Source organism: Barbus barbus (genome assembly GCF_936440315.1).
Source record: "Barbus barbus genome assembly, chromosome: 28".
NCBI classification, from domain to species: domain Eukaryota; kingdom Metazoa; phylum Chordata; class Actinopteri; order Cypriniformes; family Cyprinidae; genus Barbus; species Barbus barbus.
Window position 1 is genome coordinate 11,684,583 of NC_136756.1, and position 16,102 is coordinate 11,700,684.

Sequence of the window (16,102 nt, forward strand, 5' to 3'; positions counted from 1 at the left end):
TATATGATTACTAACCTAACGCATCAAACATAGCGCTTGTTATTATGATAGATTTCCACATGTAAGAAAGGTTTGCCTTTATTGCATCTGAAACGCCGTTGTTTTACCATATTATCAATATAATGTAGGCTAGATTATTTTAGCTTATCCCAAAACAGCACAGTTACTGTCGTTATTAAACTATAGAAATCCGATACACCTCGTTTAGCTGATCCTTGAGGAATATAAGTCCAGAGAGGCCATGGCCAGTGTGCATGAAAGCTTGTATTTCAACCCCATGATGACAAATGGTGTTGTTCATGCCAATATCTTCGGTATAAAGGACTGGGTGACTCCTTACAAGATTGCAGTATTATCTTTACTCTATGAGATGTCCACAACCAAACCAATGGCGCTTCTAGACAGAAGACTCCTGAACAAACTCATCCTACCTTTACAACAGGTATGATTCATGTTAATACTTGCGTGTCCGTTAAAGTTCAATAAAAGTCTATTTTAAATATTAATGTAGTAATGTAATAGTAATGTCGTTTAGATTTATATTAAATACAGTACTTTTTGACGTCTTTAATATTTATATATAATATTCATATTGACTAAGTGTGCTGATGCATGTACACACAAGCATTTATGTTAACTATTATTCTCCTGAAATTCATGTCATGTATTTAAATATGTTTGTATTTCACATTTGTAATAAATTTGCTATTTAGTACTGTTTAAATGTGATGGTAAATAACACACTACAGTTACAAGTGCACATTCAATACAATTAAGAGCACATATTTTCATAAGGCTCCACACATGTGTTGTGTTTTTCTTGAGCACATGTTTGTGTTTGTGATGACCAGGGTCCAGATTTGACTCTAGAGCAGTTTCTGAAGATAGTAGAGGAGTGCTGTCTTCAGATGGCCAATGCTGTTAAACTCAGGTATGTGTCTTCTCTTAATAAAGAACTGTTCAGCTGTGGTCAGATTTAATTTTATGAATAAACCATTGCCTTCTGTTTTTCAGGTTGTTTTTAATGGCTGATGGAGAACTGCAGGATATGGAGCACTTTTTTACTATCCTTCCCAATGCTTTCAGTGACTCGGAGGCATTCAAAACTAGCGTTGTTGGTATGAATATGTGTTTCTTTCATTCCCATTCACAAATACTGCGCAATTTAAAAGTTCTGTAGCCAGAAGAAAATCTTAAGAAAAAGTCTAGGAACTCATAATATTAGACATTTGTAAGAGTGCAATTATTCTCAAATATTTTCTTTAAAAAAAATTAATCTAATACAACAGATTTATAATGTTTAATCTTAATTGATAAGATCTTGTGTTGTAAAATGTGTGAGATAAGAACAATTTTAAGAAGTATTTTGGAAATGCAAAATATCTTTAATTTTAATAAATGTTAGAAGATATAGTAGTCAAGAAGAACTTTTTTTCTTCCGCAGAACTGAACCTTTGATCACTTTCTCTCTCTGTTTCTAGGTCTGTTCATGCGTCAGATGCTGCTGGCCTACAATAAACTGTCCTTCAGTCAGGTGTATAAGCTGTACAAGTCCCTGCAGCAGTACTGCCGTCGTGGCAATCAGCCCGAACTGTCCTCTCTGCCTGCTGAAGACATGGAGCTGACGAGCAATGAAGATCCCAGCGCTGACCGCATAGACAAAGACGAGCTGGACACAGCATCTCTACACCAGTCCGAACTGAGGTCAGATGAATAGCATGTTACTTGTGTTATTAGTGCAATCAGGGTTGTATTAATTGAATTAGACTGAATATGACGAGGGTTTAATTTTCTGTTTTCATCAGATCTGACGAGACCCGAGGTCCTTTATCTCAGAAACAAGCAGAGTACTTCCTTGCACGACAGGTTTGTTACAGATTCAGGAATTGATTTTTCTATTAAGGGCAATATTTGCACCCTGGAATTGTTTTTTTTTTTTTTTTTTTTACCTTCTTAGGGAAATTTTTGATTGATGGTTACCTTAATAAATTTGACTGTGTTGTCGTAATCAATTTATTGTGCAGGTACAGTTTTTTTTTTTGCCTCAGTATCTTGAATTTGGGTGGCATTTTTGCCCCAAACCCTGATTAATTTCTGACCCTGGTTTATTATAACCTAAAAGAGGCTTGACTTTCATTAACAGTTTTTTTTTTACTTCTCAGGCATACCTCCTTAAGAACGATGAAAACAAGGCCATGTCGCCGGCTAAACTACAGGATGAGCTCAATAACATTCTCAAATTCAATCCTGACTTTGCTGAAGCTGTAAGATGCAATCCTTCCTTTCACAAAACAGATGATTAGTCTTGTTTTAAACTATCTGAGTCTCTCTCCACAGCATTATCTCAGCTATCTGAACAGCATGCGAGTGCAGGATATCTACATCTCTACTCACAGCCTCCTGCACTACTTTGACCGCCTCATTCTTTCCGGTGGAGAAGGAAAGAGCAACGGAGATGAAGGCTATGGACGCAGTTTGCGCTATGCTGTCCTGAATCTGGCAACCTTGCATTGTCGCTTCGGACACTAGTGTGTATTAGTTTATCAGATTATGTTTAGAGCTCTGTGTTGCGTCAGGAGCATTTTATTTTTGGTGGGAAAAGAGGGAGCAGCCAGAGTTTTAGCTTCTGAACTGAACTGTACTTGCTTTCTGTGCTTGTGTTTGTGCAGTCAACAGGCTGATTTGGCTCTGCAGGAAGCAATCCGCATTGCACAGGAAGCAAATGACCACGTGTGTCTTCAACACTGTCTGGTAGGAACAGTTTCTTTGTTCTTTTTCACTATTGATATATGCAACAGGGATGCATCGCTATTAAAATTCAGGCTGATAAGCTAATTATTATTTTCATGGCCAGTAACCAGTAAATTGTCAGTATTCAATTTCTATATTATTTAGCTTAAATAAATTTAAAATAGAACACTAAATACTAAAATGAGGTGTTTTAAATGCGACAAGTGAATCACAGCATTATAATGTAAAATATGAGAAATTGTATATTTAAATCAAATATTTAATATTAAATTGTATGGTATATTTAACTATTTTCAAAATTAATAGTAAAATATTTAAATTCTGTTTTAAATGAGCTTTAGATGAATGTGAAATAAGCATGAACACTGATTTTTTTTTAAATTGAAAGTTTGAAATCTGCAATATTAGACAATAATTGATGTCACACTATGCATCCCTATTACAAAATCCACTTTCCATTTTAAAATAATGAAAAGGGATTTATTAATCATTCCCATTTGATTAATAATGCATTATACGCAATCATTGAAAAAATGAATTATTAAAAAAAAAAACTACATATATATATATATATATATATATATATGTGTGTATATGTATTATTTGTTATATTAATTTACTGTTTTTTTCTTCTTAATTTTAGAGTTGGCTCTACACACTGGAACAGATGAAAGGATCTGATAGTGTGGTATTAACTGAAGATTCTGTGAAAATTGCAGCTCACTTTTGTCTCCCTGTAAGTAACTCTTCAAAATTGATCCCTTTTTTAACTATTTGCCATGTTTTGTTTCCTTCAGTAGACAATAAGAAATGGTATTAGCAACAATTCAGTGCATTTTAATCTCTTGTAAGCCAAGGTCATTATACCATGAAGTAAATAATTAACACTCCCTGTTGTGTTTTGCAGTATTTGGCATCTCTAGGCATTCAGTCTCTGGTCCAGCAGGGAGCAAAACAGGGCATGCCGGCCAACAAGCTGCTGGACGCCCTGCGAGGAACCGACATCATGCACTGGAAGCAAAGCCTCTCTGAGCTGATAGAAATCAGTCTAGCACAGACCACATCTATTTGGAGGATGTATGGCAAAAGGTCAGATAACACAGATTCTGGATACCTTTAGTCTTTAAACCAGGGGTGTCAAATTCAGTTCCTGGAGTTTAGCTCCAACCCTAATTAAACACACCTGATCCAGCTAATCAGGTCCTTCTGGCTTATTTGAAAACTAGGACTGCATCCCAAAACTGAAAAATGCTGCCTTCGGAGGACACATTCCAAGGTAGGAAGGCATCAAGGCACATCCGAATCCAAAGTTAGCTTCACTTCCTGTCTCATGAGATACCTTTATCTGATCGATTTTTGAAGGCAGCATAGATGTATCCTTCGCTGCCTTTGATGTCCCATAAACCTGTGCGTTCCATTCCGTGACTTTTTGCACTTCTGATGTTATTTCTAGTGAGAAATTAGTATTATAGTAATTAAATATTCGTTTAGTTATCACCAAAACTCTTTCTATTTTGTTGTAGATCATTAAACCGTTGCGCTGCCTCAGAAGCCTGTCTGAAATCAGTTTCGTGAGGTGCCTTCGTGCAAAAAATGCTGCCTGCAAAGTGAAGAAGTGAGAAGGGAAGTGACATACTGCCAAGTATAGTGACCCATACTCGGAATTCGTGCTCTGCATTTAACCCATCCAACGTGCACACACACAGCAGTGAGCACACACACACACCGTGAACACACACCCGGAGCAGTGGGCAGCCATTTATGCTGCGGCGCTCGGGGAGCAGTTGGGGGTTCGGTGCCTTGCTCAAGGGCACATCAGTCGTGGTATTGAGGGTGGAGAGAGCGCTCGACATTCATTCCCCCCACCTACAATTCCTGCCGGCCGGAGACTCGAACCCGCAACCTTTGGATTACGAGTCCGATTCTCTAACCATTAGGCCACGACTTCCCCCGAAGTCATTGCCTCATAAGGCAGCAAGGAGCAAGTCAGCTGCCTAAGTTTTCGGATGCAGCCTAGATGGGTACATGTGTTGGAACTAAACTCTGCAGGGCTTCGGCCCTCCAGGAACTGAGTTTGACACCCCTCCTTTAAACAGACTGTAAGATCTTCCATTCTGCAGAGTTTTTCAGGTTTGATGTAATTTAAGCAGAATTTCTTTGTGATCTTTTTAGCACTATGGCACGGCAGCAGGCTCAGCTTCTGTTGAACATGAACAGTCTGGAGCCGGTGAACTTTAGTGTGCAGCAGAACAACACTGAGGCCTTTGCCATCGCTCTCTGTCATCTGGCTGAACTCCATGCTGAGCAGGTACCTGAACTCCCACACAAATACATGAATGCAAATGTCATGTATTGCGTGCCAAAATTTGTTGTATGCTACATTTTAGCATGTTTTTTTTTTTCATCTTCAGGGCCTTTATGCTGTTGTGAGTGACATCATGAAACACTTAAAGCAGCAGTTTCCTCCTCATACACAGCATGCCAAAGTAAGCCTATTAAACAAAATACAGGCTTGCTCAAGTACTGATCAGCAGCAGCTCCAATTAAGTATATGTTTTTTCTCTCTCTCTCTCTCTCTCTCTCTCTCTCTCTCTCTCTCTCTCTCTCTCTCTCTCTCTCTCTCTCTAACAGCTCTGGATGCTGTGTGATCTAAAGATTCAGTTTGAGAAGGCAATGAATGATGGGAAATACCACTTGGCTGAACCCCATGTCACAGCTATCTCTGCCTTAAACAGTACTGAGGGATTGTACAGGTAGATAACTGCAGATTTATACTCTTTTAGTAGGCTAACATGTACAAGTGATTGCTAACGTGCTTGTCCGTTCAGGAAAGCGCAATTGCTGAAAGCTCTGAATCGAACGACTGAAGCCTCTAAGATTCTCCAGCAACTGAAGCAGCAGTGTGAGAAGAGCAAGAACACAGAGATGATTATCAGGTGTGTGTTTATTAAATCTCTGGGATCATATTAGATACGTGTATGTATATTCAAAATTCAACTCAGTTTGACTTTTCAATCAAATTATTGCTGGCAATATTTATAATTGCAACAAAAAAATCTGTAATTAAAAAAAAATGTATGTTAGGAAAAATAGAACATTTATCATTTTTATTGGACAGTTCATATATACACTATATTGCCAAAAGTATTGGGACACCCCCTTCTAATGATAAAGGTTTGACTACTTTAGTAATTTCCATGATTACAAATCTTAATGTTTAAGCATATAATGATATTCTAAGGAATTGCGTGCTTCTAATTTTATAGCAACAGTTTGGACAGGACCCTTTTCTATTCTAACATGACAGTGCCTCTGTGTATAAGACACGGTTCAAAAAGAAATGATTGATTGAGTCAGTGTGGAAGAACTTGACTGGTCTGCAGAAAGCCAAGTCCTGATCCCAGCTGAACACCTCTGGTGTAACTTTGAGCCAAAAACTCATCGCCAAACACCAATGACTTGTAAATTTGTGTATAGTCATTTTAGACACTTCCAAACCTGTTGCAACAGAGATGGAAATACAATTTTTAAATACATGAATTATGTTTCCATCTTTGTTACCACAGTTTTGGAAGTGCCTTTTTCTGTTCTAAAGAAGGGGGTGTCCCAACACATTTTTGTCCATATAGTGTATGTACAAGTCACACCAGAGGTGTTCAGCTGGGATCAGGACTTGGCTTTCTGCAGACCAGTCAAGTTCTTCCACACTGACTGAATCAATCATGTCTTTTTGAACCGTGCCTTATACACAGAGGCACTGTCATGTTAGAATAGAAAAAGATTCCTGTCCAAACTGTTGCTATAAAATTAGAAGCACGCAATTCCCTAGAATATCATTGTATGCTTAAACATTAAGATTTGTAATAATGAAAGTTACTAAAGTAGTCAAACCTTGTTCATTAGAAAGGGGTGTCCCAATACTTTTGGCGATATACAGGTGCATCTCAAAAAATTAGAACATCATGGAAAAGTTCTTTATTTTTTGTAATTTAATTGAAAAAAGCTAACTTTCTTATATTCTACATTCATTACACACCAACTGAAATATTTCAAGAGTTTTTTGTTTTAATTCTGATGGTTACGACTTACAGCTTAGGAAAATAAAAGATTCAGAATATCAAAAAATTTTAATATTCCATTTTGAGCTTGATTAGTTTGATTAATTTTGAGTAGAAATACTGGGTACCTCCTGGGCTAGTTTAGAACATGCAACCACAATTATGGGGAAGACTACTGACTTGACAGTTGGTCCCAAAGTCTGGAGGAAAAGTGGAAAGGCACAGAATCCAAGCTGCTTGAAGTCCAGTGTGAAGTTTCCACAGTCAGTGATGATTTGGGCTGCCATGTCATCTGCTGGTGTTGGTCCACTGTTCTTTATCAAGTCCAGAGTCAATGTAGCAGTCTATCAGGAAATTTTAGAGCACTTCATGCTTCCTTCTGCTGACAAGCTTTTTGGAGATGCTGATTTCATTTTGCAGCAGGACTTAGCACCTGCCCACACTGCCATAACCACTTCCAAGTGGTTTACTGGCCATGATATTATACTTGATTGGCCAGCCAACTTGCCTGACCTGAACCCCATAGAGAATCTATGGGGTATTGTCAAGAGGAAGATAAGTAACATCCGACCATAGAATACAGACGAGCTGAAGGCCGCTATCAAAGCAACCTGGGCTTCAATAATTCCTCATCAGTGCCACAGGCTGATCGCCTCCATGCCACGCCGCACTGAAGCAGTAATTCGTGCAGTAGGAGCCCCAACAAAGTATTGAGTGCATAATTAAACCTAATTTGGAGATCTTGAACATTTCTGTTTTGGAAGTCTTTTTTTTTATTGATCTATGAGAAAATATTTTAACTTTTTCAGATACTGATTTTTTTATTTTCCTACGCTTCAAGTCATAACCATCAGAATTAAAACAAAAGAACTCTTGAAACATTTCAGTTTGTGTGCAGTGAATGAATGTTTGCTTTTTTTATTAAATTACAAAAATTAAAGCACTTTTCCATGATATTCAAATTTTGAGATGCACCTGTAGTGTATATTTTCATATATGTACACTATATATATATATTTTATTTATTTTAATATATATATATATATATATATATATATATATATATATATATATTTGAAATATTGTTGAACATGCAGTTGTTCCTTTGTCTGTATTGAAGTCTTCAGTGTGTTTGTGTGGCAGGGTGATGCTGGCCTCTGCAGAACTTCACTGGGACTCGTCTGGTTTTGCAACAGCTCTGCCGTTACTCTTACAGGCTCTTGCTCTGTCACGCCAACACAACCTGCAGAGCTTGACCTCAGAGACGCTGTTACACCTGGCATTTACACAGATACACCAACATACAAGGCTCATTGAAATGAGAATTAATTGAAGTGTTTTTAAGTACAACTGTGTGTTTGTTGTTTCTAAAAGATGAAGAAAGAGGAGTGTTTGATATTGATCATCTCTCTTCACAGCTGATGTTGGGGATCCCTGAGCAGGCTCTTGTACTGGTGCAGGACGTGTTGGAGTCGGTTTTGGCTCACGGGTCTCTGATAGACAAGGGCAGAGCTCTGCTGCTGGCCGCTCGCTGTCAGATGGCTTTAGCAGGAGCTGCTACACAGGAACATAGACTGACTGGTACTGCCCGAGTCATGTTTGCACCCATCTCACTGTATTCATGTCATAATTCATGTTTATGCCATGTTTTTTTCTTTCCTGCAGCTGTGGAACTAGCCGTGCACACTTTGGATGAGGCAGCTGTGTATTTCTCTCAGCTTGACTGTAAAGAGCGTATGAGAGACATACACTACCTACAGGCACGCTTGCATCACACTCTCGGCAACATCTCTCAACGCAACAAATGTGCCATGCTCTTCCGCCTGCTGGATCAGGAGCTGCCGTCGTCTGGGATGACAGCAGTCAATCGTCTTTAGGAAACCTCAACTGCTGGTGTTGATGAACGACACCAAACCCTGTACCATGTGCATACTGGAAATAAATGTTACTTTGTTTGTAAAAACTATTTTCTTGCCATTCTATTATACATGCAGGGATAAAAGAAGCTAATTTGCATCAACAACAACAACAACAAAAAACTACATTTTAAGTTGTCTGGATTTTTAAATACATAATCCAAAAATGTACTGTATGTAAAATGTGTTTGTCTTTAAAGCCAAAATAATAAATGTCCTAATGCTAATACTGTAAAACATTATTCAATACTGTAAAAATATGTTCATTTGGGATCTCTCTCAATGTGTAATACCAACACTAACAAAGTACTGTAGTACTACCATGCTTTTTTTGTTTGTTTCTGTTTTTTGGTCATGTAACACATACCATAGTACATTAATAACATGGACTATTTCAAAGTACCAGTGGTATTACCAAATATACCATAATACTTTGTTAGTGACGATTATGCGTGTTTGTTGCGTACATTTGTTGCAACTATTGGTTAAAACAATAGTTACTGTGGTGTTTTTGTACAGTGAATAATTTGTGACACAAGCTTTGCTTTTTTTAACATACTATTTGTATTTATTGTAATATACGTGTTACACAGAAACGTTGCAATTAATACTTTTTATGGAGCTGTTATATCAGTGTGCGAACATTAAATGTGTTCTTTTGCTATAATTTCATCACATCACAATTGTGTTTAACAGTAAGCCCATTAAACATAAAATATACAACTGAAAAGGTTGTGCTGGTTAAAGTGTGAAATATCAATAGTCTTTTTACAATCACATTTTAATGTTTATTTTAATTTTTTTGCAAGTCTCTGGGATTCTACTGGCCTTTTTGGCAGAGCTTCAAATAAACAAATTATAAAATAACTTGCATGGCGATTATAAAAGTGTATTATGGACGGATGAATGCAAATCCCACTTATTTGAGACTGACAGCATTCTAATCCAATTGAAATAAACAGACACGCCCCTGCAGTTAGACACGCCCACTAATCTGAGCTGCAGAGAACCAGACTGAAGTTTTTCACCCGGATTCCTCCACATTTATCCTCCGTCATGGAGGCGCTCGGGGGATACCCCACCAAATCATCTGGTTCTAGAGCAGGACTGATCAAGGTCTTGCTGAGTGTGGCCGTGTGCATGGGCTCACTGTACCTACTGCAGAGTAAACTGTCAAAGTCTCGAAACGCCAAAGATTTCTACTCGTATGAAGTGAAGGACGCGAGAGGCAGGACCGTCTCACTGGAGAAGTATCGAGGGAAAGTATGTTATGCAATCTTATAGAGTAGACACAAATGTGTTCTTTTAAATGGTTTATCATAATTTGTGAGACTTTTGAAAATGCACGAGTGTACAAATGTGTAGCGGTATTTTCACTCGAGGTCTTGCTATCTCTGAGAATAGGTCTCTCTGGTTGTAAACGTGGCGAGTGGAAGCGAGTTAACGGAGCAGAATTACCGAGCTCTGCAGGAGCTTCACCGAGAGCTCGGCACGGCTCATTTTAACGTGCTCGCCTTCCCCTGCTCGCAGTACGGTGACACCGAATCAGGCACCAGTCGAGAAATCGAGGCTTTCGCCAAATCCAACTTCGGTGTGACTTTCCCCATCTTCAGCAAGATCAAAATAATGGGGTCTGAGGCGGAGCCCGCGTTCAGATTCATTACAGGTAGGTGTTACCTGAGAATAGTCTTCATTCAGGAACTAAGAAAATTAATACTTAAAAATAAATACCATGAGAACGATGTACTGTCATCACACGAGTTTAAACCACCAGGCATTTTTTTTATATATATAAAGTTTTATTCTTCAGAGCTGGGAAAGCGACCCCTCATGGTCGCCACCATTTTGACATCCTATGTTCAGCTGTTATTACTCCCACTAATAGTGATTTATTGATTATATGAATATTTAGGGGTGTTAGATGATTTAGCACTCAAAAATGTTGTCCCAGACCCTGTTAATTCAGTCGACAGTAAAGATAATCATAACAGCCTCTGGTTTAAAATCGAAGCAATTACTAAATTAAATATTGTTGTGTGTATATATAATTACAAATATATATATATATATATTTCTAGATTCAGTACAGAGAATCCCAAAATGGAACTTCTGGAAGTTTCTTGTGAGTCCAGAGGGCCAGGTGGTGCGTTTCTGGAAGCCGGAGGAGCCCATAGAAGACATCCGAAAAGAAGCCACAGCGCTTGTGCGGAATATCATATTGAAGAAGAGACAGGAACTATGATGTGCACAAACTCCCTTAGAGACTCAAAAGTAAATCATTGTGCACGTTTAAGTGCGTGTAGGTCCTCTGTTATTTTGGTAAATGTGAATGGATCTGGCAGAAGATGCGTCGGTTAAGGCCTGCCTTTGTGTGCTTGTATGTGTTAATGTTAATAATTTGGATTTTTGTGAACGGAAGTATGATTTTGAAAAACAAAATACCTTTTAAAATGTCTTTTTTACAACCAAGCTGGAATATTTAAAGATGCATCCATGCAAATGTTTCAAACCACTTTTCTGGCTCATGACAAGAGAACCATGGAACAATCAAGTTTGTAATTGTTGCTCTTTTGGATTAAACAAACTGTTGCAGATTAATGCAAGTAATGTTTACTAAAGATTTAAAAGAAAAATCTGCCATTGTCTCTGGTTATGAAACTGTTCTTGAATAAAAGTCATGAACAATGCTTACCAATTCTCAATTTTCATACTTGTTTTTGTTTTGTTTTTTGGCCTTTAACTTAAAATCCATCATCATAAAATTCTGTGGTTTGCTTTGAGGAATATGGTTTCACAAAAGATGCATAACAGGAAAACCAATATTTTAAACTTTTCTTTTAGTTTATAAAAATTACAATGCCAAACACCCATATGGAGAAAGGAGGACCATTATCTTGATGATAATGCAAATTATTAGTTGTTTTGTTAGATGTCATTTTATTGTTTTGTCTTCAGTGGTCTTCAGACAGTCTTTTGGCACTTGGAAGTTCACTAGTATTTGAAATAGTCTCCCATAACCAATTTAAACCTAGTTGATTTGATGTAAAAAAATTAAAAGAAAAGAAAAAAACACAATGTATTTTTACCCATGTCCGCTAGATGGCAAAATCGTGCAACATGACAAGTCTCTCTCTCTCTCTCTCTCTCTCACACACACTTTTAGGTTGCATGGTTGCTATCTTTGCACTTCTTTTTAATTCAACTAACTGACATCTATATGATAGGCACAACAATATGCGCTGTTATGTATAATGCATTAGTCTATGTAGTTTCATTAGTGTACATTGTAAAACACTAGTGAGCATTGGTATTTAGTACGCTCTATGTATTGTAGATGTACGTTAGAGCAATCAAAAACAGATGCAGTGTTTACCGTATACCCTATATATATAGCATACTTTATCTCTAGGGTAGTGTCTTAGGGGAGACAAATATTATTCCAGTTTCCTTTGTATAACTATTGATTCTGTCCATTGTCAATATTATGTATTTTTACATTTTGATTTGTTGTAGCTGTTTTTTTTTTTTAATGGGGCCATAAGCAGGTATCTTAGAAAGTGACAGCCATTGCACACTCATTCTTCATCCTTCTGACTAATGTGACAGCAGAGGCACAAATGGCAAAGAGTCTTTGCAAAGAACAGAGTAATGAGTTTGGTGTCCATCTCTGTCAACTCTTTAGTAACCACCTTCCCTGCCCTCATGTTTAACAGATTCAGCTTGACCAAGCCAATCTATCACGCTGTTGTTATTTGAGCTGAATGTTCTTAGAGGAAAAACATCCTCAGAACTAAATGTACCAAGTGTCCAGACAAGTGAAGGCGTAAAGTCTTAAGCTTCAAAGTTCATCCTGGTGGGGTTACCGCTGCCCAACTGTGCTCGGACATTTTGTGAGCTCTGATCAAAAGGGCCCCGTTTACTTTGACAGGACAGAAGACCTCATAAGGTGCACCGCTGGGCCTAAAACTCCATGGGAAGAATGAGCATAATGAATGAAAATGACATGCATAAGAATGTCTTTTTTTAATGGTACTTTTGTTAGTGATACATGAAGTTGAGTGGCCTAATTAATGACAGATAATTCATGGATGAACTGTCCTTTCAGGAACAAGCAACAAGAATATGATCAAATTCATATTCATTCTGGCCTATCGTGTTTTTAAACCATTATTTTATGTTTTTGTTTTGTTTAGCCATGGGGTGGCAGACGAAGACTCTGGTATTATTTCAACTGCAGTAATGTGGGTCTGTATGCTTGTCACACCAACACCATGACATGCATAATTCCCAAGACCTCAATGGGACCGTCTCGCAAGCTGTTACAGCATCACTGTTTATGCAACCAGATGTAACCGATCAGAACAGTCTGCACTTGTTTGAGATCACAGTGACAAAAGCAAGTGTACACACTGCTGAAGATCTGTTTACAGATGTTTAACATACACACTCTTTATAACCACAATTATATACACACAGTGACAAGAACCATACAAGCTCAACTCCATTGAGAGGAACTGGACGTCTGCGTCCTGCTTCATGTCTCTAGAAAGATAATAGGGATAATTTAAAGTAATAGTTCACCCAAAAATGAAAATTCTGTCATCATTTCTTCACCCTCATGTCATTCTAAACCTGTAGCTGTTATTTCTATATATATATATTTAATTGCTTACGTTTTTAAATGCACACATTTTTGAGGTGCAAGTTAGAGAAAGAACTTAAAGACAAAATATAACTGCACTCTCAAAAATAAAAAAATCTTGTCAAATCTGCACCATATTCAATCTGAAATTTACAGGGATGATTTTACGAAATAATTTGGTCTCTTCCTAACAATAACTGTATGATTTAGACTCATACCCCTCTAATAGGGAACATTCTCAAAACTTTAGGGTTCGGGCAAGATTCTCACAAACTTATGAGCAAACATTCTTCCAGTAACATTAATAAAAATATAATTAATAAAATGTTCATTCAGAGTTGTTTGGTCTTTAATAATAATCTATTGTTTGGTCTTTAATAATAATCTATGTTTCAGAATGTTCAGAGAACATTGATGTGACAGAAATGTTTCCATAATGTTTGCAACATTCCCTTAACGTTTGAAAAAAAATACAAATGTATATATAGAAAAATAGTCTGTAAGAGGACATAATAGATTTTTTTTATCCTCAGACTATGAATCTATCCAGTTGGAGGAGGTTATCAAATAAATTAGATATTTTGAGACGACTTTAGAACACATATTGCTTTCATTTTTTCATGCGTCTCCTAGCAACAAGGTACATGTTTCTGTGTGAGTTTGTTGTGATCTGAACCAAGTCTGGTAGTGTGTGATCCTCAGTTGTTTAGTCTATAATGGCCAGTTTTTCCTCTATGACTATTATATTACAAAGTCAGTAAGTGTATGATGCCCAGTATTTTAAAAGCTGGTCAGATTTTGAAAGTCATGTAGTGTATTCCAGCCTTAATGTTCCAATAACGTTTGCAAAATTCTAAAATAGAATGTTCCATTAACATTCACATAACCATGAATGTTTTCAACATTCAGAGAAAAACATTAGAACGTATTTTTGTTAGCAGGGCATGGACTACTTTTATGTAGGTTTTGGAGATAAACTGGTGCATTTCCCAAAAGCGACTATAGTCGCAAATTCCATCGTTACAAATAGAGTTCAATGGAACTAACGACCGTAGTTAGCTAACGATGCTTTTGAGAAACGCACCCCAGGTCAGTTCACTATGAACTGTCAGTGTATAAGAAAATATCTATATCATAGTTTTTCAAAGATGTTCTTTTTTTCCATGGAAAAATAACAGCAAATATGGGTTTGAAATTACATGAGGGTGACTAAATGACAGAATTGTCATTTTTCAGCTATTACTTTAACATTTTAGAAGTGTGTGTGTATATTCCCTCAGGCTGTCACAGATCCTAGTCCGACCCCCTTAATAAAAAACTTCTCTGTGTCTCTGCATGCACTCCAGCACATCAATCAGCAGCAATCTAACCTCACCAGCCTCCCACAGGCACTCGCATCCATCAAACGCATTCAAACCGATTTTCCATCTTAAAAAAGTATTATTTTGCTACACCCATGGTATTATTAATAAAGGTTTATTACAGAAGCGTTGAACAGTCAGTCTTATAAACTGTTTGAAGCACAGATTAAGAGGACACAGTATATGACAGACATAGAAAGCTCATTCAGACTTACACATAAAACAACATGACAAATAAGCTGCCCTCTATCAATAACCTGCCACTGAGTGTATTAGCTTGCTTATCATTGTGGGTATTGACACAAACGTGGTGTTTATGAGTAACAGATTTACACAGATTATGCAGGTTAAACATCCCAGATAAACTGATCACAAGCCAGGTAACTGCAACGATCTAGACACAGAGCCAAACAACAAATGCAAAGATTGCTGTTTTTTAATAATTTTTCACAGGTAGTAAATAGTCCAAATTCATTTTATATTCAGTTTTGGAAAGTTAAAGTTGAATTTGTTGAGGCCCTGTGAAAATGGACAGTTATTAGCACATGTTGTGGGATATTACATATAATATAATAGTCTGAAGTCAACACTGAGAAAACATTAAGATAACATTAAACAAATACACACACAACTGACACATTTAAAAATACATATATCATAAATAACACTGACATTTAACTATTTGATCATCTGAGCTTTACTCCCAAACAACTAAGTGCTGGTTAGAACAGTAACTATTTGTTTGGCTGATTTTTGTTTCAGAAAGACATAAAAGACGTTCATGTTACAATACGACATCGCAACAACAAACTTTTCCGTCACAAACCTGATGAAAACACAGACTAAAGTGCTCAGGTAATTGAAGGCCATGGGACAATCATTAGCTCTTTATCTCGAGGTCCATTAATTTTATCATTAATGACCAAAATTAGATTCAAAATAGATGGGATGTTGCTGCAACTCTTTGTTACAGCCAAGAGCATTTTAAGCATGATGTTAAGAACATTTAAGAAAGTTTTAGTAAAGTTGACCAGACATGATTAATCAACGTGCTTGAGATATTAAAATACACCATACAGAAATGTAGCATAATGAACCACCATATTTCAATGGACGATTCCAAAGGGAGCAGCAATGCATTGACACAGCAAGACATTTAAGAGGTATATTTAAGATGACCTGAACATAAAAAGATGAACGATACTCTCATATACAACAAAATCGTTTCTTTGCTGAAATATAACTGTTGTCTTCTAAGATAGTTTGATAGCAACAAAAACTAGATGCTGGCAGTTCAACAGCGTTTCCTTTTTGTATCATCATTCACAACTACACGACAAGTGGTGCGTGGGTATTCACAAGTGAACATTTTGG

General features: G+C 37.1%; 2 protein-coding genes across 3 annotated transcripts; both read left to right on the top strand.

Annotated features, from left to right (window-relative positions):
* The first annotated feature begins 101 nt into the window (after positions 1–101).
* On the top strand, positions 102–9,570 carry anapc5 (anaphase promoting complex subunit 5). The gene is made up of 17 exons (XM_079383066.1): positions 102–442; positions 852–931; positions 1,015–1,118; positions 1,482–1,704; positions 1,806–1,866; positions 2,163–2,264; positions 2,338–2,528; positions 2,670–2,751; positions 3,395–3,487; positions 3,659–3,840; positions 4,924–5,059; positions 5,163–5,237; positions 5,383–5,504; positions 5,580–5,687; positions 7,953–8,088; positions 8,228–8,390; positions 8,475–9,570. The coding sequence occupies exons 1-17, from the start codon at positions 242–244 to the stop codon at positions 8,684–8,686; spliced, it is 2,271 nt and encodes a 756-aa protein (XP_079239192.1). The 5' UTR covers positions 102–241; the 3' UTR covers positions 8,687–9,570.
* A 133-nt stretch (positions 9,571–9,703) lies between these two features.
* Positions 9,704–11,432, top strand: gpx8 (glutathione peroxidase 8 (putative)). 2 transcript variants are annotated; one of them, XM_079382149.1, is made up of 3 exons: positions 9,704–9,988; positions 10,130–10,391; positions 10,804–11,432. In XM_079382149.1, exons 1-3 carry the CDS (start codon positions 9,782–9,784, stop codon positions 10,965–10,967), a joined length of 633 nt encoding a protein of 210 aa, XP_079238275.1. In that variant the 5' UTR covers positions 9,704–9,781; the 3' UTR covers positions 10,968–11,432. The 2 variants fall into 2 exon arrangements, with proteins under 2 accessions (XP_079238275.1, XP_079238276.1); XM_079382150.1 differs by having other exon boundaries at positions 9,720–9,988; positions 10,256–10,391; positions 10,804–11,430.
* Positions 11,433–16,102: the final 4,670 nt, after the last annotated feature.